The 27,544-nt window shown below is 44.5% G+C and overlaps 1 protein-coding gene across 19 annotated transcripts in view; it reads left to right on the top strand.

The window, feature by feature from the left end:
- The window catches only part of SCRIB (scribble planar cell polarity protein), a 125,018-nt gene that overhangs the window by 59,615 nt on the left and 37,859 nt on the right, over positions 1-27,544 (top strand). For 5 of the 19 annotated variants that reach the window (XM_080582886.1, XM_080582900.1, XM_080582897.1 and 2 more), the window contains 13 exons: positions 2,646-2,735; positions 3,315-3,392; positions 4,946-5,260; positions 5,750-5,830; positions 12,284-12,550; positions 12,800-12,910; positions 15,637-15,813; positions 16,712-16,828; positions 18,907-19,095; positions 19,783-19,902; positions 20,154-20,210; positions 23,226-23,285; positions 24,026-24,109. In XM_080582886.1, the coding sequence (XP_080439012.1) occupies positions 2,646-2,735; positions 3,315-3,392; positions 4,946-5,260; positions 5,750-5,830; positions 12,284-12,550; positions 12,800-12,910; positions 15,637-15,813; positions 16,712-16,828; positions 18,907-19,095; positions 19,783-19,902; positions 20,154-20,210; positions 23,226-23,285; positions 24,026-24,109 (1,746 nt within the window). The remainder of the gene's footprint in view (positions 1-2,645; positions 2,736-3,314; positions 3,393-4,945; positions 5,261-5,749; positions 5,831-12,283; positions 12,551-12,799; positions 12,911-15,636; positions 15,814-16,711; positions 16,829-18,906; positions 19,096-19,782; positions 19,903-20,153; positions 20,211-23,225; positions 23,286-24,025; positions 24,110-27,544) is intronic. The other 14 variants (XM_080582891.1, XM_080582892.1, XM_080582895.1 and 11 more) reach the window with 7 other exon arrangements.

Genomic DNA, 27,544 nt, shown 5'->3' on the forward strand with positions numbered 1-27,544 from the left:
CTTTTAGGAAGGCATAATTTAGTATTTCAGTGCAAAAAGCAGTGTCTTAGCCATTATATGAAATAAAGTCATAGAATATCCCAACTTAGAAAGAATCCACAAGGATCATCAAGTCCAATTCCTGGCTCTACACAGGAGCACCCAGAAGTCAGACCATATGTGTGATAGCATTGTCCAAAGGCTTCTCAAACTCCAGCAGGCTTGGGGCCATGACCATGTCCCTGGGGAACCTGTTCCAGAGCCCAACCACTCTCTCAGTTAAGAACCTGTTCCTAATATCCAGCCTGACCCTCCCCTGTCCCAGCTCCATGCCATTCCCTCGGGTCCTGTCACTGTCACCAGAGAGCAGAGCTCAGCGCCTGCCCCTCCGCTCCCCTTGTGAGGAAGCCGCAGGCCGCCATGAGGCCTCCCCTCAGCCTCCTCTTATCTGCGCTGAACAAACTAAGTGACTTCAACTGCTCTTCATATATCTTCCATTCTAGGCCCTTCATCATCTTCTTAGTGCTGAATGTAAAACTAAAAGACACGTATAGGCTACTGGAACCTTTTTTGTAAGGTTTCTTTTTTGTCAGGTACATATTAATTTCATAGTCTTTCCATAGACTTCAAACAAACATTCACCAGTTTGGTTTCTTACCACAATATTTTGTGGGAGAACTTACTTGCTTTGGGAGTTGGAAATCTTCTTTCTAGCCTAAATATATTTATGTCCCATGCAACCCAATTTGCTGTTGTTCCAGCAGTGTCTTTAAATTTAGTTACACTTGGTTCCTCACTGGTGTTTTGTTTTTTCAATTTACATTGATAGACCTGCGGTTCTTAGCCCTCAGCACAGTTGACTTTTCTGGCAGATTTCCTGATATTTTTGGTCTGGTTTCTGTGAATTTGTGAAATCCGTTGTTTTGTGGTTTATCTTTCAGTTAGTTTCAACAATCAACTTAGCGTGAAACTGAAAGTGACTTCAACCAGTGACACCATATATTCCTTGTTCATTGTCAAAAGCAAGTCAAAAACAATAATCTTGTCATATTCAGTCACTGAGCAAAATCATCAGCTATCTTACTCAGAAATATCTGGATCCTGTTATTAGAATTCTCTCTAATCTACATATGGGAACCAAGTTTTCTGTAGACAAATTGACAATTTTTAATCAAATTAGATAAAAGCCTTTATAGCATTATCAAAATCCAGTGAGACTGGAGAATATAATGAGTATTTTCACTTAGATCCTAATAGACTTTTTCACACAAGAAGAGTTTATGTAATGTATAAGCGGTTTTAAAGTGTGCTATCAATGATATACAATGCTATTTTATGCCCACCACATTTTTGTCTCAACTGAATAATCCATGTCTTTCAGTACTTGGATTTAACTCAGTCTCTAGGTCTTGCACTACAGACAATGTATGTATGGTCTGTCTAGAATCCAGGGTAAGCTTGTGAAGATTCTGCCACCTTTCTACTACACCATTGACTGGGCACAAAGGAAATGGCAAAGATCCTCAGTGTAATTCTGCGTTTCCTGGGGTTTTTGATCTTAGTAGAATGTGAAGGCCCCACAAGCTGTTGCTTTTGTCACTGTAGAAAATGAAGAAAAATTTGAAGGGAGGGCATTAAGGAAGGGCTCTCCTGGTTCCTTTGTTGACTGCCTTGTGGCCTGGCCAAAGCCAAGTGGATCTGATGTTGAAGCTAGAAACCTCTGCAGCAGCCGCTCTCTGTTCTGGACTTTGTTTCCAGAGAAGTGACATCTGGAGGACAGTAAATTTTGTTCTCTCCAGAAGTCTGTGTAGGTTTCCATCACTTGCATCACCAGCTCCTTGGTCCTTGGCCCTGACAGATCCCCGAGGGAGCCCTGCCTATCCCATTCCTTTCCGTTTCCTACCACATGCTCCTTACCTTCCTTCTCATGACTTGGGGCAACACAAATAGTTCATGCTAGTGTCCTGAATATAGGCAATTTCAGTTCAAGTTTGAGGAGAGTTTTGCTATTGAAAGGGGCCTTAATTTGGTACGTGGAAATGGGAGATAGGAAGAAGAGGCTTCTGGATTGCACAGCTACATTTCTGAGCCTGCACGTGCAGAGGGGAGAAGAGGAAGGAGCCACTGAACAAGACAGATGGCTTTTCCAGAATAACACATTGATTTCCATCAACAGAGTAAAGCCAAGTATCTGTCCCAGTGTATTCTGGAACATGTGCCATTCTTGTTACTGCATGTTACATTAGGGTGATCCTTAATCTCCCAGTAGCTGTATGGAATTGCACCTCAAAGAGAGCAATGTGGTAGATCTGGGCTGTGATATGAACAATATCCCTGTTTTCTTATCCAGTCCTATTCCACTCTTTATCAGTTTATTTTGTGGTGGACATCCCATTCCAGTGTGTTCAATACAGGCAAACTAACTCTTGGTCTTGAGATATAGTTCAGAACTAAACTGGGAAAACTGGTTTGTTTATACGTATCGCAACTTTGGTACCTTTGAGGCATCGACACCACAGCTTACACAAATACATGAGCAGATGCATGCAGATAAAGTCTATACTCTTGTGCTTATTCTCTGAAGTAGTCATCTCTTGCTCTTCAAGATGTTTTTGGCATCTTCTACGCCTGCGCTGACCTGTAACCTGTGTTCATTCTGCTTCCAGTTGACATTGACTATCGTGCGGCAGACAGGGGGGCTGGGCATCAGCATCGCAGGGGGCAAGGGCTCCACCCCCTATAAGGGTGACGATGAGGTAAGACCTTGGACTGCATAATCATTGAAGCACCCACTTTTCAGGGACTAGTTCTCTGTAGATGGACATTGGATTTCCATATGTAAGAGCTTTGTGGCGGTTGGACTGGGTTTTCACAGAGCAAGGTGGAGAGCAACCCTTGACCTGCCAAGGAGTAGGGGGCTGGAGCACAACTTCTCAAACATTCAGGCTACTGACCGCCAAGAGCAGCAATGAGAGCAGCAGTTTCTTTCCCACTTGTGTCCTGATGTACAGGACTCAAAAGGAGAAAAGTATAGGGTTGTCTTCCACATGTGATAGCATCAGCTGTGCTGTTCTCATCCTACTGGAAAAGGATTATTGTTTCCTTCCCTTTTCCTTTTTGTCACATGTGGGGTAGCCCTGGAACGGGAATTTTTTTCCCCTTTCCACTAACTCCTGAACGGAGTGATGTGGATGTCTTGTCCCCACAGCCAGGGTATGGGATTGGCAAGGGATTTCCCCTTTCCCTTAAGTTGAACGGGGTGGACTACTTTCCTTCCACGCTTTACATGGTTGAGGAATGGACTCCACTTCTTTTGACATAGAGTGTCTTTCCAGGGCATCTTTATTTCCCGTGTGTCAGAAGAGGGACCTGCAGCTCGTGCAGGGGTTCGTGTTGGGGACAAGCTTCTGGAGGTAAGAACCTAGCTAATATTTCTAATGACTAGAGAGTGAATGGAGAGATGTAGGTTGATGCATAAGTGCATTGCACTAGTCTGTAAGCCAAATTAAGCATCAGGAACTGCACAAGGAGAAAACAAAATCCCCCCTAGCTCAAAGAGTAGGTTGTTTAATTAACATTGCCATTTATCTTTTAGTTACCTGCCTGGGGTTTGCTGCCTTGTGGGGATGGTAGAGGTGATGGGGAGGATGAGGCTTCCTGTGGAAGAGAATTCCCCTTCGCAGAAAGGGCCTTTCCTGTGCTTGGCAGGGGCTACCTTGGAGACGTATTGCAGAACCATAGAAAATCCTGTGTTGGAAGGGACCCACAAGGATCATCAAGTCCAATTCCTGGGTCCACACAGGAGCACCCAAAAATCAAACCATATTTCTGAGAGCATTGTTCAAAGCTTCTTAAACTCCAGCAGGCTTGGGGCCATGACCATGTCCCTGGGGAACCTGTTCCAGTGCCCAGCCACCCTCTCAGTGAAGAGTCTGTTCCTAATATCCAGCCTGACCCTCCCCTGTCCCAGCTCCATGCCATTCCCTCAGGTCCTGTCGCTGTCACCAGAGAGGGTCAGCGCCTGCCCCTCCGCTCCCCTTGTGAGGAAGCTGCAGGCTGCGATGAGACCTCCCCTCAGTCTGTTCTTGGGGCTGAACAATCCAGGTGACCTCAGCTGCTCCTCATATGTCTTCCCCTCTAGATGCGTCACCCTCATTTGGGCACTCTCTAATAGTTTTATGTCCTTCTTATATTGTGGCACCCAAAACTGTACACAGTACTCAAGGTGATGCCGCACTACCTCAGAGTAGAGTAAGACAATCGCTTCCCTCAGTTGGCTAGCAATGCCATGCCTGATGCACCTCAGGATCAATTGGCCCTTTTGGCTGCCAGGGCACACTGTTGACTCATACTCAACTTGCTGTCAACCAGAACCCCCAGATCTATTCCTGTGGGGCTGCTCTCCAGCCTCTCATCCCCCAGTCTGTCCATATATGCAGGGTTGCCCCATCTCAGGTGCAGAATTCAGCACTTGCTTTTGCTAAATTTCTTGCAGTTGGTGACTGTCCAGCCTTCTAATTTGTCCAGATCTCTCTGCAAGGCCTCTCTACCCTCAAAGGAGTCAACAGTTCTTCCTAATTCAGTGTTGTCTGCAAACTTGCTTAGTATGCATTTGAGTCCTGCATTCAGGAAATGAAAGGGATCTGGCCCTAAAATGGAGCCCTGTGGAACCCCACTAGTGACTGGCTGCTAGGATGATTTTACCCCATTCAGTACAACCCTTTGAGCCCCACCCACTAGCCATTGTATTATGTATTTAGGCAGCACGTGCTTTCTGAGTACAGGGAAGCTCCCTTGTGGGGTAGCAGGTGAGGTCTGTCGTGTCCCTCTTGGAACAGGGTTGCAGCGCTAGGAGATGAGCTGTGTTTTTGTTGGACACTGACTGCTAAGACTGGAGCTGTCTTTGTAGGCTGTTGGAAGATCTCCCCACAAAGGGAGGGTTGTGCCTGGCTCTTTTTGTCCCCAGGTGAATGGCGTATCCTTGCATTGTGCTGAGCATCATGTGGCAGTGGAAGCTCTGCGTGGATCAGGAAGCTCTGTCTCCATGACAGTCCTGCGGGAGCGGATGGTGGAGCCAGAGAATGCCATCACCGTCACACCGCTTCGCCCTGAGGATGACTACAGCCCTCGTGAGAGGCGAGGTGGCCTACGCTTCCCAGAGCGGCCTGAGGGGACACCTCCCACGGAGAGATACTCCACCTGCCTTATGCGCAATGAGAAGGGTCTGGGCTTCAGCATTGCTGGTGGCAAAGGTTCCACACCCTACCGGGCTGGTGACACGGTTAGTAACGATTCCTTGGGAGGGAAGATGCTCAATCCCAACTCTCAGCACATCATGAGGGAGCAGCATGGGGTCTTCCTTACATTGCTTGAGGCAGCATAGGAACTCTGCCCAGGAACTCTGAGTTGCTGAGCCAGGCAGTCTGTGTCTCGCTGAGAGCCAGAATCTACTCTTAAGTCAGGGAAAGAGAGAAGTTCAAAAGGAGGCGGGGCTGAGGCTCACAATTCCTGCCAGTGACATTTAATCCTGCCAGTGTCCTCTTGACATATTCTGGGCTCTCGGCCATATGAAGACTTTGCTGCAGGTGGCTCCAGAAGCAGAAGAGGGTTTGTGCTGAGTGAGGAATGAAGGGGAAGTGCCAGGGCAGGGGAGGGCTCTGCAAAGGGGAAAGAGCTGAGACCTGCCTGGTGTCAGGGAGCGATTCTGGGAAAGCAAAGCTCTGGTGAGGGGAGGTACAAGGCTGCTCTGACCTTTCTGATTGTCTTTCAGGGGATCTTTATCTCACGAATTGCAGAGGGTGGTGCAGCCCATCGGGACGGGATCCTGCATGTAGGAGACCGGGTCATCTCGGTGAGTGCGGGTATGCAGGGAAGGGCAGGAGGGTCTGGAAGGGGTCTGACTCGCTGCTCTTGGGACAGCAGGCACAAATGAAGCTTCCTGCCCTTCCTCAGACAGGAGATGTGTTCCTGTCTTTGAAGATGGATTTTGAGGGTCTTTTTTTCATCTCCATGGTCTTCTGTGAGAGCACTTAATATTGCTGGTTCTCTCCCTGTCTTTTAGCAGCCTGTGACTGGTAGTGGGTACAGTTAATGTCTCCTTTCCCTGAGTGGAGCGTGTGAGCATGTGCCCACAGGGACAGTACGCAGTAGTCAGGGCTGTACTAGAGAGAGGTAATATGGGTGATATGACAGCACTGCCCTAGCCTGGGGTCCCTCCAGAGCCTTGTAGGACAGCCTTGGAGAGCTGTGCCATAGCAGGATGTGTGGGAAGGGACGTTCTGAGGCACAGCTGACAGCTGCTCCCTGCGGGGTGGCAGGGGTCAGTATAGGCTGAAGAGGAGGGAGGCTGCCTGATGGCAGTGTGGAGCTGGGCAGGGCACATTGGAGTGCTTCCCCCTGCTTTCATTTCAAACTCTGGCCCCAGTTTCCCTTCCTGTTTGTGCCAGTGATATGGATCTCACTGCTGCCTCTAACCTCAAGTCTGCCTAATGTGTCACCTCCTCTCCCTCGTGTGGGGGAGAGTCTGCTGAGTCTCCTGACCCTCTTCCCAAGCTCGCATGCTGCCTCCATGTGAAAGCTCCTGCATCCTGGTGCTGGTGGTGGGTTTCTGATCCAGCTGTTGTGGTAAGAGCATGTGTTACCACAGAGCTGGTGTGAGTAAACACTGATACAGCCTTGTCAGTGCTGGCTTCTGTCTGCTCTATCCCTAGGCTGGGGGCTGTGTTGTATTTGCTCTGGCACAAAATTTTAGTGGAGCTTTAGCCCAGGTCTGACAGGCATATCTTGACAAGAGACTTGAACACCGTGGTACAGCATCTCTCTGTCCTTGCTAGGGCTCCCCACCCCCTCCCAAAATCAAGCATTGACCCCGACTGTTGCCAGACAGAATAGCAGAATCATAGAACGGTTTGGAAGGTTGGAAGGGACCTTAAAGACCACCTAGTTCCACCCCCCCCTGCCATGGACAGGGTCTTCTTTCACTGGATCAGGTTGCCCAAAGCCCCATCCAGCCCAGCCTTGAGCACTTCCAGGGATGGGGGCATCCACAACTTCTCTGGGCAACCTGTTCCACTACCTCACCACCCTCACTCATCATGAAGAATTTCTTCCTAATATCTAATCCAAATACCCTCTTTTAGTTTAAAGCAATTACCCTTTCTCCTATCACTACGCTCCCTGATAAAAGAATCCCTCCCCATAGCCTAAATTATTTTGGTTTTGCTCATCTTTTGATGCTCCACTGGTACAGAGGCATGACTGAGAGGCGTGATTACAGGCACACAGACCATCATGTGGTGTTAATTGGCTCTACCTGTGGCAAGAAGGAAACACAAGATCTCAGAATGGAGTCAGAAGTCAAACCCCATTTACCCCTCCATTAGCAGCTATATTTATATCCATGGGCATCTTCATAGGAAAGCAGATCTAATTCCCTAGTAATAGCTTGCAGTGTCTTCAGACTGCTTTGTATGAGCCCAAGGCTTACAGAACTCAGGAGCACTGTTAGGTTTTGACGTGGATGAAGGTTTTGCTGTCCTTAGTCCTCTGACACACCTCACTGCAACAATATGTGCAGTGTTATTGCATAGGTAAGGAGTATATCCATGAGCATGGTCTTCTGCTCTCAAGGATATTTCCTGTGCTCAACTATGTGCAGTCATAAAAGCTGTGGTGTTGAGCGTCAGTTGCAGCTCAAATCTTGCGATCACTTAAGAAATCAGGTACAAATTACTATCTTTCAGGAGAATCCTTACCTAGTCTAGACTATTCACATAACTTCTGCACCTTCCAGCAAGTGTCTAACTGTAGCAACTCCAGCAGGTGTGCCTCCTGGTAGCAGCTGCTATTCTGCCTTTCCTGCTTGTGGGGTTCACAGTATCCACATGGTGGTGGTAGCGTTAAATCCTGAGGCCTCTCCTATCTTCTTGGTGATAGTTGTCCTTGAGATGTTCTGCTCATTCTAAGAGACTCATGAGCAAGCTGTGTGAGTTTTGCCCTGTCTCTGGCCAAATCTGCTGCTAGGTCAGACCTGTGGAACTGTCCTGGCCCAGTGATACTGGATGTTGAAGGAGTGCCTGTTCACTTCAGAACAGTGCCCACACGGCATCACACAAATTCTGTCTTTACCACAACTCTTCTGAAGCATTGATGGCCCATTTTTATTGGAGGGCTTTTCAGGACATGATGATCTACAGGATATGATGTGTAGGTTGCTCGTGTTCCCCTATGGGGAAAGCAAGAGGGCCCTGGTTAAGATACAGGTGGTTTCACAGGTCCAGCAGGCAGAAGCCTGTTTGCCAAAGCCATGGTCTCCTAGTCATGCTTCTGTATCACTTTGCCAAAGATTTTTTGTTTTCTTGGGAGAAGAAATACAGCACAGCTTCATATTCTTCCCCTGTGCTCTATATCATCCCGGACTTCTCTACAGGGAAGGACCAGGATAGCTCCTTTTACATTCTTCAGGGAGCTTTGAGTACATGGATTGAAGAGCCCAGCCTAGATCTCTCTTCAATGTTAACACCCCACAAAACTCACCGGTGATTGATTACTAATTCTCCAGCCTTCCTCATGTTCTAGTGTCTCTTATGAATAGCACCCTGACACAATTGTGACAGGCATCTTGAGAGTCGTCTTGGTAGTGGAAGATGGGGCAGAAAGCAAATGGGACAGGGAGCTGCATGGGGGAATGTTGGAGAGCTTGAGTCATTGGATGGGAATCTAGCAGGGAGGGTGCAGGACTGGGAGCAGTGACTAAGGGCAGCTATTTTGGGGGGGATAGAACTGGGAGTAGAAGGAAGAATACTTAATCTGGGGGAGACTGAGAACAGTAGTGGTACCAAGTGATATGTGAGGGTCCTAAAGAGCAGTCTGATCACTAAGAAATTTGCTAGAGATCTATAGCTCCCTGTGGCATGGACAGATGATACTCTTTCCCTTCCTCTGTGCATTCTGATAGCTCAACTGCTCCTGTTGCCCTTGTTCTCTTGTTATGTAGAGACACAGCAATAAGGGCCACTGAAAACTAGCTATCCAAGAGCTGAGAAGGTATGATTGCCAGGCAATAGAGAAGCTCATGCAGAAAATGCTGTCAAGAACTGTTGTATATGACATACCTCTGACTCGGGGAGTTCTTGTGACCTCATTCGTTGGAGTCTGAGGAAGTACTACTGTATACTTGTGCTCTGACCATTCTCATCAGTGGTGGAAGAATAACAGAGCTCACTTTTCAGAGTGGAATGCATGAAGTCAAGAGTGCATGCTGCTACTGCAGGTCTCTCTGTGAAACATGTAGGGCCTTCATCTGGTGATAAAAGCCTAAGGGCCAAGCCACATCTGCATGTCATCTTCGTTAAAAATTGCTGCATCCCTCAGACAGGAGGACCTAAGAGGATTCTTCCTTACCAGTCCACTAGATGTGAGGCAGCTGCTTTTCCCCATTCCCAGGTCCAGCCCTACAGGCACAACTGGCCATGGATTTGCACAGACAGGAAAGGAGGAAGTACTTTTTCAGGCTTCCATATAAAGATGAATGGTTCTCATAGGGCATGAACAACACAAATGGCTTAACCCTGTTTCTACCCAATGGCTAATCAGGTTTAAGGTTTGCTTGCGGAACATACACGTGCACTCCCTCACTTAACCACCATGCAAATTCACATTTGCAGGTCTCTTCAGTTTCTGGCCCAAGCATCAAGTTCTTCAAAGCTCTTTGGTCAGACCCTGAGCCTTTTATTCAGTCTCTGGGCCAGCTGCTGGGTTTTTCCAGATACTGGATTCCTACTTGCTGGCTAGTTCAGCATGAGTTTTACTAGTGGGTCTTGCGCTAGTACATATGCAGAATAAAGAACAAATTCACACAGTAAATAGGAACAGGATATGATAAAAAGGTAGAGCAGATTGTGGTGATCAGGCACAGGGCTTGCCCAGACAAGTATACTGTCGAGCAGCCTGCTTGCCTGTGATCAGCCTCTCTTGTTCTCTACCTTCTCTGTTTTCCCATACTCCTTCTTCCCCACTCCTTGGCCCCTCCATTTCCCTATGTGTGATTCTCCCCCTAAACATCCCATCGTAAATTTTGCATATTCACACAATCCCTTTTAAAACTTCCTGTAGTGAGTTTGCTTTTTCCTGTGAGAGCTGTTCTGACAACCCATGATAATCTTCATTACCAGGTTTTTGGTCACACTTCTTCAATGTTACCTTTTGAGTGATTTAGTGATCCATCCATGAGTGTCTTGAGACTTATCTCTGTCACCTGCTTTTCATTAGGTTTGTGCATCTCTCTGTTTAATTTATTATCTTTCCTGCTTATTGCCTTTTATGCTGAATAGCCATTACCCAGGTACTTTTGCATCCTTCCTAGAGCCTCTTCCTGCATGTATGTGCGGGCTCGAACATCTTCACATCCTTGTTAGGCCTCTGTAGTTGGTGCCAAAGATGTCCCTTTGGGACAGATGTCCGAGTATCGGAGGATAGGCTGTGGGGCTGAGAGTTTCCTGACCGTGTCACAACTAGGAGTGTAGGGCTATCTCGTCTGCTTTTTATGTGATAGTCAGAAGATAACTAGTGAGCAGGGTAATATTGCTGATAGTCTGACAAAAACCCCACTGTAGGCTGAAGCCTCCGTGTCATAAGCAGAGTAAGCACACTTGACTGTGGATCTGGATAGTGCAGATTGGTTGAGGGTGGTGGTAGTGTTTATGAAGTTTCTGGACAAAGCCTTGTCAGACAGTGCACTGTCAACTTTGCCCAGAAACTGCTTTCTTGAAAGGAGCCTGGGAATAGTTACAATATTTCTAGGAATTAGACAGTGAGGAATCAGGCTACAAAATCCAGTTGCTGTGGCTGTTAAAAAGTCATGTTATTATTTCATAAGCTGATCAAACTCCATCTTAACAGCTATTATTTTCATGTCATTGTTATTCATTTTGGAAAGCTATTCCAAAAACTATGGACTAGAAACCTTTCAATTTTCAATGTTAATGTTGTCATGGCAAATTTGGTGCTTCTGGCAGCATTCTTTAACTTAGCTTTTCTCTTGATGCTCTGTCCCTTGTACAGAATAGCCTTCCTCTTGGAGAACAGTCACATCCTTCCCGTTCCTTTGATTTTCTAGTCAAGCTACTTTGTATCTTATTTTTGTAGGAAAGGCTTTCTGTTCCCCTTCTTGTCCTACAAGCATTTCTCTGTGCATTTTGATAACCTATGTTAGATTTCCTTATTTTGTTAGTGTGAAGTATGAGAATAGTATACATTTTTTCAGATGAGGTCTCTTCAGTGCTTTGTACAAATGACATTGCTGCTTCCATGTATGTACTGGAAGCATCTCTGTGTCCAGAGCATTGTCTCTTTCACCAATACCGTAGCAAGACTATATTTGTATTCTTGATATTATTTCGCATAGCATATTGGATAATGTCTTCTTGTCCAAAATATTTCTATTTTTCTTTTTGTGTCAGCCAGACAGTCACTGTTGACTAGCTGAGTCTGTTTCTTGTTGCTTCCAAATCTTTTTATACCCGTGGTACACTTTTTATGGCTTAAAACTGACAACACAGGACTATCCTCCCAAGACTGCCTTAACCTTGCCCAGCATGAGGGAACAGTGGCCCAGTAGCTAGCACACATCAGATTGTGTCCTTCAGCTTTTCAGTGCCTATGTCTGGGCTCTGAGAGTGGTTGATATGGGCAAATGCCCTAGTTCAAAGGTAGCTGATGCCATGGTGCGTTAGTGTACTGTGACATCACTGCTGGGAATCACTGCTTTTTGCCTTCCTCCCATATTAAGATCTTTGAACCCATTCCTTTAATGCAACCTCTTGGGTTTCTTTTGTCATGGCCAAGTAAGAAAGCTGGCATGCAAAGCCAAAAAGGAGTCGTAGATACTTTCCTGATAATGAACGAACAAGGGCATAGTCTTGACAATAGCTGTGTAGCACTCCAGGAGGTACAGCATCATCATACTTGGTGTTTGTAGTCCTCTGGAGCATCACTGATGCTGATAGGGCCTGGAGGTTTGGAGGGGAAGGTGAAAGGTGTTAGGGCCTGGAGGTTTGGAGGGGAAGGTGAAAGGTGTTGGTAATCTGTCTAGAAAGGGGATGGTGGTCAGCTGGGAATGAGCAGGTGCCCACGTCCTTTTGCCAGATAGGAAGAAGTGGGGTAAGTTACAGAGTGCTTTGGTTACAGACTTTTGGGAAGGGGCAGGTTTTCACAGAATGGGGTCCCTTAGGGTGCTTTGCTAAGGCTTAAAATGACAGGGTGTACTCGTGTGATGGTCTGACACTGAGTTTGCGGGTTGTTCTAGATCAATGGGGTAGACATGACAGAAGCCAGGCATGATCAGGCAGTAGCGCTGCTTACCGCATCCTCCCCCACCATCGTGCTGCTGGTAGAGAGAGAGGGTGCAGAGCAGCTCAGCGAGGGAGACTCACCAGGCGTGCCACGAGTGCGCATGCACTCCCCACCACCGCCTCCCAGCCATGGGGAGAGCCCACCTGAGGAGACACCTTCCTGCAAGGAACTGCAAAGGAACCATCTGTCTAAAGGCCTGGAGGATCAATATCCCATTGAGGTGAGCCTGTCTGTTAGAACATGGGATAGTGTAATCTTCGTATTTTTTCATATGAAAAAGTGGTAGTGCGATGAGGGCTGGCTCACTGGGTTGTTGGAGCACTGAAAAGTAGTGGGTAACCCTCTTGTCCTGTGGGAGATTACTTTGTGCTCACTCACACAGAACATCCCTGACTCCATGTTTTTCAGTGTTTGTGGTCCCTATGTGATATCCTTTATTCTCTGTAACACTACCTCTTGTTCCTTCAAGGAAATACACCTTGTAAAAGCAGGTGGCCCCCTGGGACTCAGTATCGTAGGAGGCAGTGACCATTCAAGCCATCCATTTGGGATTCATGAACCAGGTGTCTTCATTTCAAAGGTAAAGTCCTATGTGGGCAGCCTAGCAGTGAATGATCCTGAGTTATTTAATTATTGAGGTTCAGATGAAGGATTTTGATGTGAGAGTATTACAACTCTTAGCCAACAAATGCTATCTATCCATGTGCTCACAGATTTTACTCTTTCTTGACTCTATAATTTTACAAGGAATGGAAGTTAGGTTTGTTGGTCTGTAGCTCTCAAGATACCGTCTAGAGCACTTCTTTGTAGACTTGAGTTATACTGACACTGTCAGTCCTGGTACAGTAAATGGTAGTGACGTCTACCATTTATAATGGTAGATGATGCACTTTTGACAATAGTGCTGCAGTTAAACATTTGAGTTCTTTCAAAATTCCTGTGAGAAAGTTATTTCCTGTTTAGTCTGGCATCAGACAGAGCAAACTAGTGAAAAGATGACAAAGGTTTTACGCAGGTTAAAAAGCTTATATGGGACCATAACACATCGAATGACATTTTAGAGCAATTCTTACTTCATTTTGTGCCAGTGTTAAATTTTTCATTGGTGAAGTAGCTTGATACTTGTTGTGGTTTTTTGAGATAGAAGCAGTTTAATGAAAGAAAAGCAAAGTCTGTGCACAAAAGCAAAAGGAAAAAAGGTTATTCTTTATTTCCCATCAGCAAGCAATGCTCAGCCACTTCCTGGAAAGCAGGGCCTCAATACATGTACTAGTTGCTCCAGAAGACAAACGCTTTCATAATGAGAGTACCCCCCCATTTGTCTCCCTTCATCCCCCTCAGCTTTTATTGCTGAGCATGACATCATATGCTATGGAATATTCCTTTGGTCAATTTAGGTCTGCTGTCCTGGCAATGTCCCCTTCCCACCTCTTGCCCACCCCAAAGGCTACTGGCCTTTGGAGTCAGGTTGGAGAGAGTCTTAATGCTGTGCCAGCACTGCTCAGCAACTGCCAAAGCGTTGGTGTGGTATCAGTGCTGTTCTAGCTACAAGTGCAAAGCACACTGCTATAATGGGCTGATGTGGGAAAAGTTAAATCCAGCCCAGCCAGAGTTAGTATGATATTTAAAAAAAAAAAAAAAACAGTCCTACAAGATGATTACTATATTATCACCTAATTGAAAGTTAGCACCATGTAATAACATTACAGAACATATTAATGGACTCCAAACTGGGTGGCAGTTTTCAAGAGGTAGGATGTCAGTGAATGGGAGGGCTCCCAGATGGATTTTACAAGCATTTGTACCAGACCTGATGCTATTCAGCCTTAGCAACTGTGTGAACGTAAATCTCAAATTGCAGCCAAGAAACTGAACAAAAATATACTGCAATTGTAATTCGTAATGAGGAGGAAAGATTGAAGTCGATCACTTTTTCCTCTTCAAAGAAATACACTAATGTAACTAAGCATGAGGTTTTGTATCTAGATATAGTTGGTGCAGACCAGTTTTCCCTTTTACACTATTTTTTTCTGGAAAGCAGTAACTTTGAAAAGCATAAGAGTATCATAATAAATGGACTGTAATGTGAGTTCCTACTGTAAAACAGTCATCCAAGTGATACTCGGACATGTAATAAGGGACAGTGAAGGGAACCAAAACTCAACTGAAGGCAGTGCTGGCTAAGCCAAAACCAAAATCCACAGTCAGTCGAAATACCTGCAATTTCAAAAGATTTTAGATGGAGAAGAGGAAATAAAAGTGACAAAGATTATTCAAAGCTACAAAGATTTTTCAAAATTGGAAAAAAAGTCATATAATGAAGGGAGGAAATTGTGAAGTACCAAGGGGTGCTTTTTCCTAATGAAAAAGAACTAAACTGTACATCGGGGAAAAAAAAGGTCAGACAGTATTGGGCTAAAAACTGAGGAGAGGTTTGAAGTAGCAAGAATAATTATTCACTGGGAAAATTTTCGAAGATGGTCATAGTTTCTGCAGCCCTGAACACCTTCAAATTGAGGTTAGATATTCATCTGGGAGATAACTGTTAAAACACAGTTTTTTTCTGAGCAGAAGGCAGTGGTGCATAATGACCTGTGATAATCATCCAGTGGGTTAGTTGACTACTTCTGGCCTTAACAACAAAAGTGGAAATGCCATTTGAACATTGTCCAGTAGCAAATAAATGGTACTATAAGCAGTACCAGCTGTATCAAGTTTTGCCAGATGACTGAAAATCTGTGTCCTTTCTGCTTTTGTCACAGCCTCCATGCTGTCTTGATGTATGGACAATTTTCAAGGCATTTTTTCAATCTTTGCAACATCAGCTCAACTTTTGTGACATTAAGGCTGAGTTTGTATCTCTCTGGCTACTGTCTTGCCTTCCAAGGTACTGGTGATTTAGTACTTTTTTCCCAATGCTTCAGAAGGTCTCCAAATGAGAAAGAGGAAAGAGTTTGAGTGGGAGTACATGGACGAGCATTTACACTGCGCATAGAGGATAGAACTGACCTTTTTATGGAGGCTTTCTGAAAGTCAGTAACACAGTAATGCACCTGAGCAGCTTCTTCACAGATACAATACCTCTTGGGGAACTTTATCTGTGGAAGTCAAAACATGCCTGGAGGCATGTTGGAGGATAGCATAGGGACATGATAAAAATTGGCCCTTACAGCTTCCTCCTGCTGAGGTTGTAACACTTACTTGCTGTTCATTTGTTTTTTAAGCGTGTCCACAGGCTTTATCAGTGTATCTCCAAGGAGAGATGGAATTTTCTTTTCTAGTTGTAACATTAATGATTCTTTGTAGGTCATTCCCCGTGGGTTGGCATCTCGCAGTGGACTCCGTGTAGGGGACAGGATTCTGGAAGTGAATAGTATTGACCTGCGCCATGCTACCCACCAGGAAGCAGTGAATGCCCTGCTCTCCAACACCCAGGAGCTGACTGTGTTAGTAAGACGAGATCCACCACCACCTGGTATGCAGGTAGGTTCTGAGTAATAGCACTGGGGTAAACCGCACTCCCTTCTTGATAGAAGGCTCAACTCTGAAGGCAGTTTCTTATCTAGTTGGAAGTCTGGGTCTAGGATACAACCAAACTTCTGGCTAAAGATTCTGGATCCAGAGGAAGGCCACAAGGATGATCAGAAGGCTGGAACACCTTTCATATGAAGATAGGCTGATGGAGTTGGGGTTGTTCAGCCTGGAGAAGAGAGGCTCTGGGGAGACCTTAAAACAACCTTCCAGTACTTAAAGGGGGCCTACAGAAAAGAAGAGGAGGGACTCTTTCGTCAGAGAGTGTAGTGATAGGACAAGGGATAACTGTTTAAAACTAAAATAGGATAGATTTAGATTAGATATTAGGAAGAAATTCTTCATGGTGAGGGTGATGAGGCACTGGAACAGGTTGTCCAGAGAAGTTGTGGATGCCCCATCCCTGGAAGTGCTCAAGGCCAGGCTGGATGAGCAATCTGATCTAGTGGAAAGTGTCCCTGTTCATGGCAGGGGGGTTGGAACTAGGTGGTATTTAATGTCTCTTCCAACCTAAATCATTCTATGATTCTGTAATTCCTTTGTGGAGGAATCCATTCTCATGTAAGTACATACACAGTTGAGGGCTGTGGAGGGTCTCTTGCCAGGACCATGATGATACTGTGATCATAACTGATCATTCCCAGATTTCACAAAGACTGGTCTTGAACAGGAGACAGAAATACAGAAAGGGCAGAGCCACATAAAAAAGAATCAACTGTGCCAAATGAGTGAAACCAATTCAGGTCCCTTTTACTATATTTAGAATATGGCCAATTACTGAAACTTTTTCCTCAACAATCCCAGCCTGAACTTAACCCAGAAACAAGGAAGACTGTTTCTGTATTTGCAGGAAATATGCATTGAAAAGGCTCCAGGAGAGAAGCTGGGCATCAGCATCCGGGGTGGAGCAAAAGGTCATGCTGGAAATCCATTTGATCCCACTGATGAAGGCATCTTCATTTCTAAGGTACCAGACCACGAATTCTGCAACTTGGTTGCATGCAAGGACTGGTAGGGAGAAAGGTGATTCCTTGTGGGAATTTGTTTCGTGTGCTCTCTCCACTTTTCACTGGGTACACTAATTCTCCTTTAGTTTTTAGTTTTTTCTCCATCCACTGAAGCATGTGCATGTGTTTCCTTTCATATTTCCTCCTCTACAACAGCTGTAAAATTTGTTTTCTCATTTCCTGTGTTTACCTTTATTTTGCCTTGCACTCTTTCTTTTGTTCTTTTTCTATTACACAAACCAACGTTTCTTTCTTTTTCCCCTCAATTCCTATTGCTTCCCCCAAGTGCTCGTGGCCTTTCTGCCCACTGAAACATGCATTCATTTTCCTCCTTTCATTGAAAGCATTATGAATTAATTCCTGACTGCGCCTCATGTGCAGTGCACCATGTGTGTAATTTTTCCCTTTTCTTTGTCTGCTTGTTGTGCGTACTCATTTGTCATGTTGCTTTTCCCCAGGAAGTAACACACATTTTATTTTCAACAAAATACTATATATAAGCTTATGCTTCTCCTGACCTTCATCAAAAAGTACTGCATCTTCTTTCTTACCCAAGGGAGCATAGTGACGTGGAGTGTAATTTCACATCCCTTGCTTGCTTTGGATGTTCATATTAATGTCACTGTTTCCCTTTCTAGCTCATATGTTAGGGTGGAAACTCTGCCCCTACTCTAAAGAGTCCTTGCTGGACGGTAGACACTCCATAGCTGCCAGTTAATCCTTTGTAGTAATTGGCTGCTGTCACCCAACTCTATGGAGGACAGGCAGCTTCTTTAGGGATCCTTGGCAGAATGAGGACTGGCCACAGGTCTGTGATTATAATTAGAGATTTACGATTTCATTAAAAAAAAAAAAAGTTAACAACCATCATAGCTTGTTATCTACAATTTCTTACACTTAGTGTTGTCTGTAGGTTCGTGCCCAGTGTGGCGCGCCAATAAGTACACAGTCGGAATCCACACGAAGGTCTTTTAATCAAATAATTAATTATATAACTCTGCAAAGTCAGGTGCTTGGCGATCTTTCACAAAGCAAGTACACCTCTGACTCGAATCACTGTAATTTATACACAGCAAACTTGTGAAAACTCTATCTTTGGCTACTTTTGATTGGCTATTACAGCTCACCTAACTTATCTCCACTGAGTTTGCGCATTACAGAGGAACAGCGGGGGGGGGGGGGGGGCACACTAAATCCCACATTAGCATACATTAGCATTTTGATCTATGTAATTTTAATATGCTAATGACCCTCAATGAGCAAAAGATTACTATAGGTCAGTCTGGGGCTGTTTTTCTCCTTGTTTTTTACCTTTTATCGCTTATCTTCCTTGCTTCTGCTAGCTCAAGGCTACCTGTCTCTTTCTTTCAGCTAAAAGACTACACAAGCTACAGGCCTTACTATTTTCTTCAAGGTTTTCTTGTTTTTTTTTTTCCCCCAGCTTTGGGACTACATTAGCGTGGCTTATAGTTGCCCAGAATTTCTAGAATTCTCAGTTACAGGGGCTTTTCAGTCATCTGGATGGACCCTCTTACCAACCAGTGTGTGATACAGTCATAGCCTATCGGATAGTTATTGATGGTTTTTGGATATCCTCATCTTCATCTTCCTGTTCCTCTGGTGGCCCAGCCTCGTCTTCTTCACAGAAGAAGGCAGGTGCTGATCTCTTTTCTCTGGTGACCAGTGATAGGACCTGAGGGAATGGAGTCAAGCTGCGACAGGGGAGGTTCAGGCTGGATATCAGGAAAAGGTTCTTCACCAAGAGGGTTGTCGCACACTGGAACAGGCTCCCCAGGGATATAGTCATGGCACCAAGCCTGTCGAAGTTTAAGAAGCATTTGGACTATGCTTTTAGTCATATGGTCTGAATTGTAATTTTTGGGTAGACCTGTGTGGAGCCAGGAGCTGGACTCGATCATCCTTGTGGGTCCCTTCCAACTCAGGATATTCTGTGATTCTATGATTCTTCCTGATGGTCTCCATGTTTACTTAATCTTAACTCCTGATGTAAAATCTTGATTCTGCCCATTCCTTGTAGGTGAGCTCCTCTGGGGCTGCTGCTCGGGATGGCCGTCTGAAGGTGGGAATGCGGATCCTGGAGGTGAATCATCAGAGTTTGCTGGGAATGACACATACAGAAGCAGTACAGATACTGCGAAGCGTGGGTGACACACTCTTGGTGCTGGTGTGTGATGGCTTTGATCCCAAGGCTGCAGCTGCCATTGAGGTAAAGAGTGAAGTGCAGGGTGCCCTTGTAGTGACCAGTACTGTAAGGATCCCACCTATTCTGCAAAGAAGATTGCTAGATTTTCCAGCCTTTTGCTGTAGATTTTTTTTTGAGTTCCCAGATTTCAAAGTTTGGTCTCCTGCTGTATGAACTGGAAGTGGTTGCTGGTTCATAAATCAGTAGTCTCCCAAGGCTGTATATCTTCTGCTGATTACAGAGTTGTTTCACTATATCACTGCACTGACTAAAAATGTAGTTTTCAAACTAATTGTATACGGTATATTTTATACCCATTTTTTCTTGTACTGACTGATGTTACTTTTAAAGTAAATTTCTGTCTGTCTATTGGAGATCACCTTTCCCCACAGGTAAACATCCATAGCAAGCCTGTGTCTTATCAAATTTTTGAGGCTTAGCAAGTAAGCTTTTTTTTAATCCTTCACTAGATTATGTGCTCAGTTCTTGGTAACCTTACCCCTTTCTGTGCCTGTTTCAATTCAGATTCTTCTTTCTTAGCCCTCAATTTCCTTGTGTAACTGACCATTGAAATAAGGTTTTAAGTTGTGAAACAGTTCTGACTTGCCTAGGAGCATCTTAGTACTCTACATCTGGTAGCCCAGGATGTAGAATTTTTTTGTATGGTATACTATGGGCTTTCACCATGTTTATTCCCTTTTTGCTTTGTAGATGTCTCCAGGAATTATTGCAAACCCTTTTGCTGCTGGTATTGGGCGGAAGAATAGCCTAGAAAGTATCTCGTCTATTGATCGTGATTTAAGCCCTGAAGAACTGGAGATCCTACAAAAGGTGAGTATTCTGGCTACAGCTGGGAGAATGATGTAGAGTGGAAAAAGTTTCCAAAAATCTCAAGCATCTCCCTCAGTGCGTGGAATCTGCAGTATAATGGATAATGGACTTCCTTTTTATGGGATCAGCAGTTCCCAGCACTTTTATCAGGAATGCACTAGGACTTGACTCTGAAATCTTCATGAGGCTGCAGGTGCTCCATGTGAGGAGAGAGCACTGGGTGAAGTGGCTCTAATTTTGGTCTCTCCTAGGAGATGGAAATGGTGAGAGAAGCAGCTCAGTGGGAGAGAGAAGAAATGGAGAAAGTGGTGAGAGACTTTTCATGTAGTGGAATCTGTTCTTGACAGCAGTTCTGCTAAGTCTGTGAGCCCTAAGGAAAATGCCACAGATTACCTCTACCTAAATGTGATTGATGTGGGGAACTTTGGGCCGTCTCTCTCCATAGCGCACCTCTCAGTTACTGTAGTTGCTTTTTGGCTTTGCCATACCTTCCTATGTATTTCTTTGATGGTACTTACTGTTATTCGTGGAGTTTGTCTTTGTTACCGGCAGGTACTTTCTGACCAAGGTTTTCTCAAAGCTGCAACTTTGAGGAAAATGGCCTGTTATCTTGGAAGTCCCACTTTAATCAGTTCTGTGTATACAGCACTCCATGATCTGACAGAGCTTTTATGAACAAAGATGAGAACACACAGCTCAAAGTTGCACTGAGCTTGAAGAATTGACCCTGTTAATCAATCAGAAGTTTGTGCTCCTCAGTTTACATGGCCATTTTTCTGATTGGTCATGAGAATTTTGTGTTTCTACCCATTATTTCAGCCTTTCACAGAAATAGGTTAGTAGAGACAAGCCCCTCAAGTACTTAGATTTTCTAGTTATCCTTAAAACTGTAATTTATTCAGTCAGATCCTTTTGGAAAATTAAATTCTTCAGTACTGTCAGTTGTAAATCTGTTCTCCTGGCAGATAATGTGTGTACGTGTTGCAGGCATTTTTTCAGGTTTCCAATTTAGATCTACTTTAATATTTCTGTAGGTTCTATCTGTAGTTGTAATTCCTCAGCTGGATGGGCTTCACTAAACCTGTTTTTTTTTGTGTGGTTTTTGTTTTTACATTTGCTGTACCCCAAGAGTGCAGTTTTGTTGGCAGTTCTGGATGGAGATTATCTTTCTAGTTCAGTTAACACTTGAGATTTTATTTTTTTATTTTTTGGAAAAAACAATAATGGGCACAGGCTGTAATAGTACGGAACAATGAACAAGAAAACAGCCTTATGACCTTTCAGTCATGCAGTGTCTAATCATTAAACATATGTATTTTATATTTGTATAATCCTACCCTGTCTTCTGGTCCATGACTGGTATGGGCTATGCAGGAATATGACTATATGAAAGACTGGAGTAGAGAGACAAAAGGGGTTCAGCATGTTACAGATTCCCTTTTGAAACTTTTTTCATCTTTGATGGCATAAAGGTTGGTTAGATTGACATCACCATGTGCAAGAGTTGGACAAGGGTTGTCTGTCTTAAGGATCTGCAAAGTGTTCTGATGGTGTTTGAGACCTATACATATAGGGGAAGTTTTCCAGTGGACCATACAGAATTATAGAGTAATTCAGGCAGAAAGGGACCTCTATAGGTCTTTCGGTTCAGCTCTCTGCTCAGAGCAGAGCCAGCTTATCTAAGATTTATTTTTTTCTTATGAAATTCTCCTTCCTTGCCTAGGAAGGAAAGTAGAGTGGTATGTTGTGATTTCAGAAAACCTATTTTTGTAGTGTTACTGTTTCAGCAAAGAATATTCCTACCAGTTTTAAATTGGTAGCATATGGATCTGAAAGCTCTCTAATAGTCTTCAGATGTTAGAAGTCATTACCCACATTTCTAAAACCTCTGGATAAACCAAGAGCCAGTCCTGCTTCAAAACCATGTGGCTCTGTCTAAGCAGGTTGCATTAGTTCAGTCTTAGGTAGGTAAAGGCTTTTCCAAAATTTATGCTGAGATTACTTAAAAATACACCCAGAAACTGTCAAGACAAACAAACAAACAAATAACCACCAAAAGACAGAAAAGCTTTTATGATTGAGTGGATAGCCTTGGCAGTCTCTCATTTTAAAAAGTGCTGATGGTATTATGATTGCTTTTTATGAAAAATTTGAACTTGAAAGATTACAGTCAGTTTGAATATCCAGTATCACAGATAATACTTGTCCAAAATATATAACCAGCTCCAGTGTAGACTTTAGCATAAGTATCCCTAAATACCCCAGTGGGTCCTGTGATCCACCAGAGCATTATTGTCTTCTCATGTCTCTCATTATTGTCTGGAGATTGGAGGTGTGATGTGGGGCATTGATTATTTGCTAGTGGTAATGCACAGAGGTTTTCGAAGAGGCGAGCTAGGTGCATATCAGAATTTTCAGGTGGCTCCCTCTGCATTTCTCAGATGTATTTCCAGCCTTGGGATTTCTGGACCATCTGGGTGCTACTGTTTGGGAACAGTCGAGAGGGTTGGAATACACAATAGAATGGACAAATTCTGCTCCTTTTGTCCGCAGCCCTCACTCTGCAGCATAGCTTCTGGGGGAAAAGTCACAAAATGCACAGATACCATTCTTCTATTATGACAAATAACGCATATTATTACCTTCTTCTTGCAACTTTGAGGCAAGGCTGTAGTAGGGTGTATGAGATTAGTCACTGGTGACTCTTTCATGATATTCCTGTGCTGTGTTAACCAGCTGGTTTTAAGCCCTGCCTACAATTTCTGTCTTTCTATAGCCTTTTGGCTGTGATGCTATTAACAAGCACGTGATTTTTTTAGGTCTTTTTCCTTGGTGGAAAGGAAAGGCCTGTGCTCTTTAGATTTGTTTTTCCATTCCTTCCAAGCTTCCCCAATCTATGCTCTGTCAAGATGTCTCTTCTAGCAATAAGCAGTCTTCTCCTGTCCCTCAGTGATGGTGCGGTTTGTGCTGTGTGGGCAGCTTTAGCTCCCCTTCCTTTTCCCCAGGATTGGCCCTGCTGAGGATCTTAGAGACATCTGCCCTCTTCCCCTCCTCTGGTGACACCCTGGCTTGTATTGTGTGAGGTGTCTGTTCCCATCCGTTTTGCTGGCAATAACCCAGCTCATGCAGAATGCCAGCTTCTCTTTCCCTGGGCCCAACTCACCTGCGGATTTCTGCTCGTCCCATCCTGGTGCCAGCCCTGTTCTGTTCATGCCTCTCTGTTTTCTCCTCAAATTATTGCCCAGCATGATGCTGACCTCTTTCCCTCTCTCTTTGCCTGCACTGCTTGGATGCTGCTCTGACTCTGTCCTGTCTCATGGAAGGAGTGGATGCGTAGGGAGCGGGAGGCAGCCACACAGCAACTTGAGGAGGAGGCGGCGGAGGTGAGGAGCATGGTGGGAGGGTTGGAGAGTCACAGAAAAATGCCACAACTGGATTTAAAGGCTAGAAAAATATCTAAAAGTAGAAGCACTCATTCCCCTCAATTTGTGTTCTCCCCTCACCCCTAACCCCCCAAAAGACTTGACTTCAGGATATAAGAGAAGATACCAGGAACGAAGAAGTCTTTAATGTGATAGAGAAAGTAATGCTGAAAAACAGTGGCTAAAATTTGAAAGCCAGACAAATTCAACTGGAAAGTAAACAAAAGTATACAATGAGTTTGAGTTAAGGTAGAGAAAAGATACCACTTTCTCAAATACCTCCATCTCCAGACTGGAAGTCTTTCTGGATGCTATTAAAAAAAAAAAAAGGTGTGTATATAATATGCTTTTCTCCTCCTGTAAGGGAATGGATGTGTGCACACTGGGAAAGGAGAAATGGTGAGGATCTGTGCACCAGTGAATGACCAAAGGCCCATTGTGGCATGATTTCTGCAGTTTTTCTCAAGGCCAGCATCTATCATGTTTCCCTATGGTTGTGTTTGGAACACTTCCAGGTTCACTTCCAAGCATGGGAACTTCCTGCATAGTTTGGAAATAAGGCCTTGGTTATCACTAGGGGTGATTTCCTTTCAATTGCTCTCTATAGTTGATTTAGTTGACTTTTGGCCTGATCTCTTCCTGGTGTTTGTGTTGTTTTTGTTTGTTTGTTTGTTTTTGCTCCCCCCTTTGGCCCTCTCCAGAATATCACGAGTGAACCTTTGAGACTGGACTATCGGACCCTGGCTGCTTTGCCCAGCAGTGGCTTACAGAGAGTCAATCGCACTGTAAGTGAGGGGCTGTTGAGTTGTGGGTCCCTGCATGGGAGAAGCTGTGATCATCCCCTTACCTGCCCTCACCTTGCGCACTGGTGTGAGAGATGATGGTACTCTCAGCAGAACTGTAGTAGACTTCCAACACTGAAACAGGAGGGAGCTGTAACAGAAAGATTAGAATGAGCAAAAGAGGAGAGAGAGCAGAGAGACGAGTTGCTTTCCATTTTGGAAAGGGAAGCGGCCTCTGTAGTTGGTGAGACAAAGAAGAAGGTGTCTCAAACAAGGCAGAAAGAACAGCTCAACAGGAGAAAAGAATATGTGTGAATGGGAGTGTGTGGGGAGTTGTCATAGAAGGAGGCAAGCACTGAAAGCTGCAGAATAGGGAGGGGAAGATTATGCTGGACACGGAGGACAACAGTATTGTGTGCAGAGAAAAAAAGGGATGCAGAACGCTGATAGCAAATGTATTAAAGCAAAGTCAAGACCCATCTAGAGCTGCAAAAGGCAAAGTAGAAGTGATTGCATTATCACAGCCGTGGATACTTCCACCTCTCTGCATTTCAGTCCCTGTGGCAACTCAGCAAAGAGAAAATTCAGATTTCACAGATTTCACAAATTACTGTCATCCATCTTTCCTGTGTTGTTCAAAGTCTCAACTCACCTCTCCATCTCTGTTTCCTTTGATCTTGTTTTGTCCTCCCTGTATCATACCTATTCTACTGTGTTTCTGCGTACTCCTTCAGAGACACATCCTCATTCTTAACCTCTATTCCTTTCCTGCTGTTGCAGCAAGACCACCCCATTGCTGATATCATCAGAGACTAAGTATCTCTTGTCTTTCCACTGCCACCAGACCTGATGTTTTCTGTGTTCCCATTCCACTGTTTCAGGATCATCTCTTTTACATTTACATGTCTCCATTTCATTCCATCCAGACAGGTTTTCTCTCCTGTTCGTCTGTCCTCTCGTTGATTTCAGGCCATCTTGCTTTTCTACTTTCACACTGATTAGAGATCTTCTTTGCCACCAGCTTTGACTCATATTGTTCCACACCATGCTCCCCAGCTTTGAGTTTTCTCTCTTGGCTGTTCACACAGAAAACTTTTATCAGGAAAAGGTTTAAAGTATTTGTAGCATCTCTTAATGTAACTTAGTAGCTGGAAGCATGGAGATAGCCAGCGCCATGCAAGCAGCTGCCTCCTGCTGAACAGCCCGTGTCTTCCAGAGCAGAGCAGCATTTGGGAGCTTGTGCCTTAGCGGTCTTTGTCAGCCCAAGAATGCTGGGCACTGGAATGTGCAGCCGGACACATTGGAATGCCAGGGTGTAAGGGCAGCATCTATAAATGTCCCATCTCAGGGGAAGGGCCAATTAGTGCCTATGTTTATCTTCTTCCAGCTGTCTTTTGCACAGCCTTGTCTTTGCTTTGTTTGAAAAAAATATATCTGCTCAGACTGTGAGATATGGGCTTCAAGGCCAGCAAGGTTCTGGCTTTCCTTCAGTAACTGCACCTAGCCTATTTGATGACTGACTAGAAGATTCAAGCATGGATCAGTCCAGCCAGCAGAAATCCCTGCAGTTCAGTTATCAGGTTGTCTATCTGCAGATAGCCTGCTTGGATTAAGAGGGCTAATACTATTGCCCTATTCCCATGGTATGTTTCTTTTTCTTCCTATACTTAGCCCAACTCTGTCACCAAGTACTATTTCCTAAACAGCGTCTTACATATCTTCTGTTGCTGTGTAATGCCCTGCAAGGGAGTGCAGGGCCTGCTGTTCTTCACACTGTTGAGCAGGAGTAGGTGCAGACCTCTGCCATATCTTTGCTGTAGTTTGCAGGTGGAATTTCTCATGGGGATGCCCCAAGAACTGTTCCTAAAGAAAGGGCAGATGGTTGTCCATCTTGGATTAGTCCGTATTGCTGTCATTTTGTGACTAAGAGTTACAAAGGCTTACTGTGCTGAATGCCTGTTGTGTTTGTATGGCTTTAAAATCCCAACTACAAATGTTCAGTTGAAAGCTGCATAAGAATATTCTTCTCGGTGATGCCCTCTGGCCATGCCAGCTTCTCAGTAACTCTGTGTCTTGCAGAGCACCCAGTGCACTAGAAATTCAGGATAATACCATCACATTAATAAAGGAGCTGTTGTAGTCTCTCATTTTTCTGCATATTACAGGCATGAAAACTATACCCATGAAAGATTGTGTCTAGCCACAACAAAATATTTAAACTCTTATTTTGCTTTCTGGACTAAAAGAAATGGAGAAGACTTTACATCTGTCAGTAACAGGTCACCATTGTTATTTAATTAATAATCTGTACTATCTAGTCTGAATCTCTTCAGTTTCTAGTCATTGACTCTTTCTCTGTAGCAGTGAGATTTCAGGTTAGGGCAAAGTGATAGATCAGAACTGCAAATGCATTTTCCATGGAGGATGCATGGTAAAACATTACTGTCCTCTCTGCTGGACTGTGGAGTGACAGGGGCAACGCTGGGAAAAGCACACTGCATTGCCAAAATCTTTGCTTACCCAAAACAGAAATTGTTACGTGTTTGATAAAAATAGTCCACTATGGAGAGGAGGGAGCAGGGCATCCTGCACTAGAATACAATGCTGCAGCAGTAGTGCTGGAGATTAAAGGAGGAATGTGTGAAGCTCAGTTCCAGTCATGTCTGTGAACAAAACAGGGCTTTAAGGTCTAACAGACCTCATGCAGTCTTGGTGAGATGACCACCTCCACAGTGCCATAAAAGTGTCATTTATCTTTTTTCCCTTTGTGTGAGCAAGGTAGGCCTTGGTGATTGTGGGATTCACCTGGAATACACGTTGGTCAGTATTTGTACTCTCCTGTTTGGCAAGGGAAAGTGGCAGTAGTGCCAGAGTGGTCTGTCTGTAGGACCAGGAAACCCACCTTGCAGTGGTGGATTGCTAGTAGTGTTTTCATTACTGCATCCACAAGCAAACAAAAAAACAATGTTCCTGAAAATGCTTTTTGCCTGGTGTAACTTTGTGTGTACTACAGCTCTGCTAGTGTAGATTATGGCACTTTGGGAAAATAAGGTTGGATTTTTGGTTGGGGGTGTGTGATTTTTTTGATAGCAGTCTTACATTGGAAAGTGACATAGCTACAATAACAGTATTTCTAAGGGTAGCACAGGCTTCATTGTCTGAAGAAATGTGATATGAACCAGGGCTCTGCCATCTACTGCATTAGGTTGGGTTGGGATTGAGGGGCTGGGGGAGGGCCTCAGAAATTCCTGAGCCTCTCAGCTGCCATTGTAGTCACCAGCCCACCCAGCCCTTGAGAGCTATTTTTGTGACTGCTGCCATGACACAGGAACTGGAGAATGTGCTCTAAGCAGAAGGGGTCTTTCTGCTCCACAGCAGGCAGTTGGACAGAAGGAGTTTGGAACATTGTTCTGTGATTATCTCTGCTTCCCTGAAGAA

Source organism: Anser brachyrhynchus (genome assembly GCF_964034855.1).
Source record: "Anser brachyrhynchus genome assembly, chromosome: 2".
NCBI classification, from domain to species: Eukaryota; Metazoa; Chordata; class Aves; order Anseriformes; family Anatidae; genus Anser; species Anser brachyrhynchus.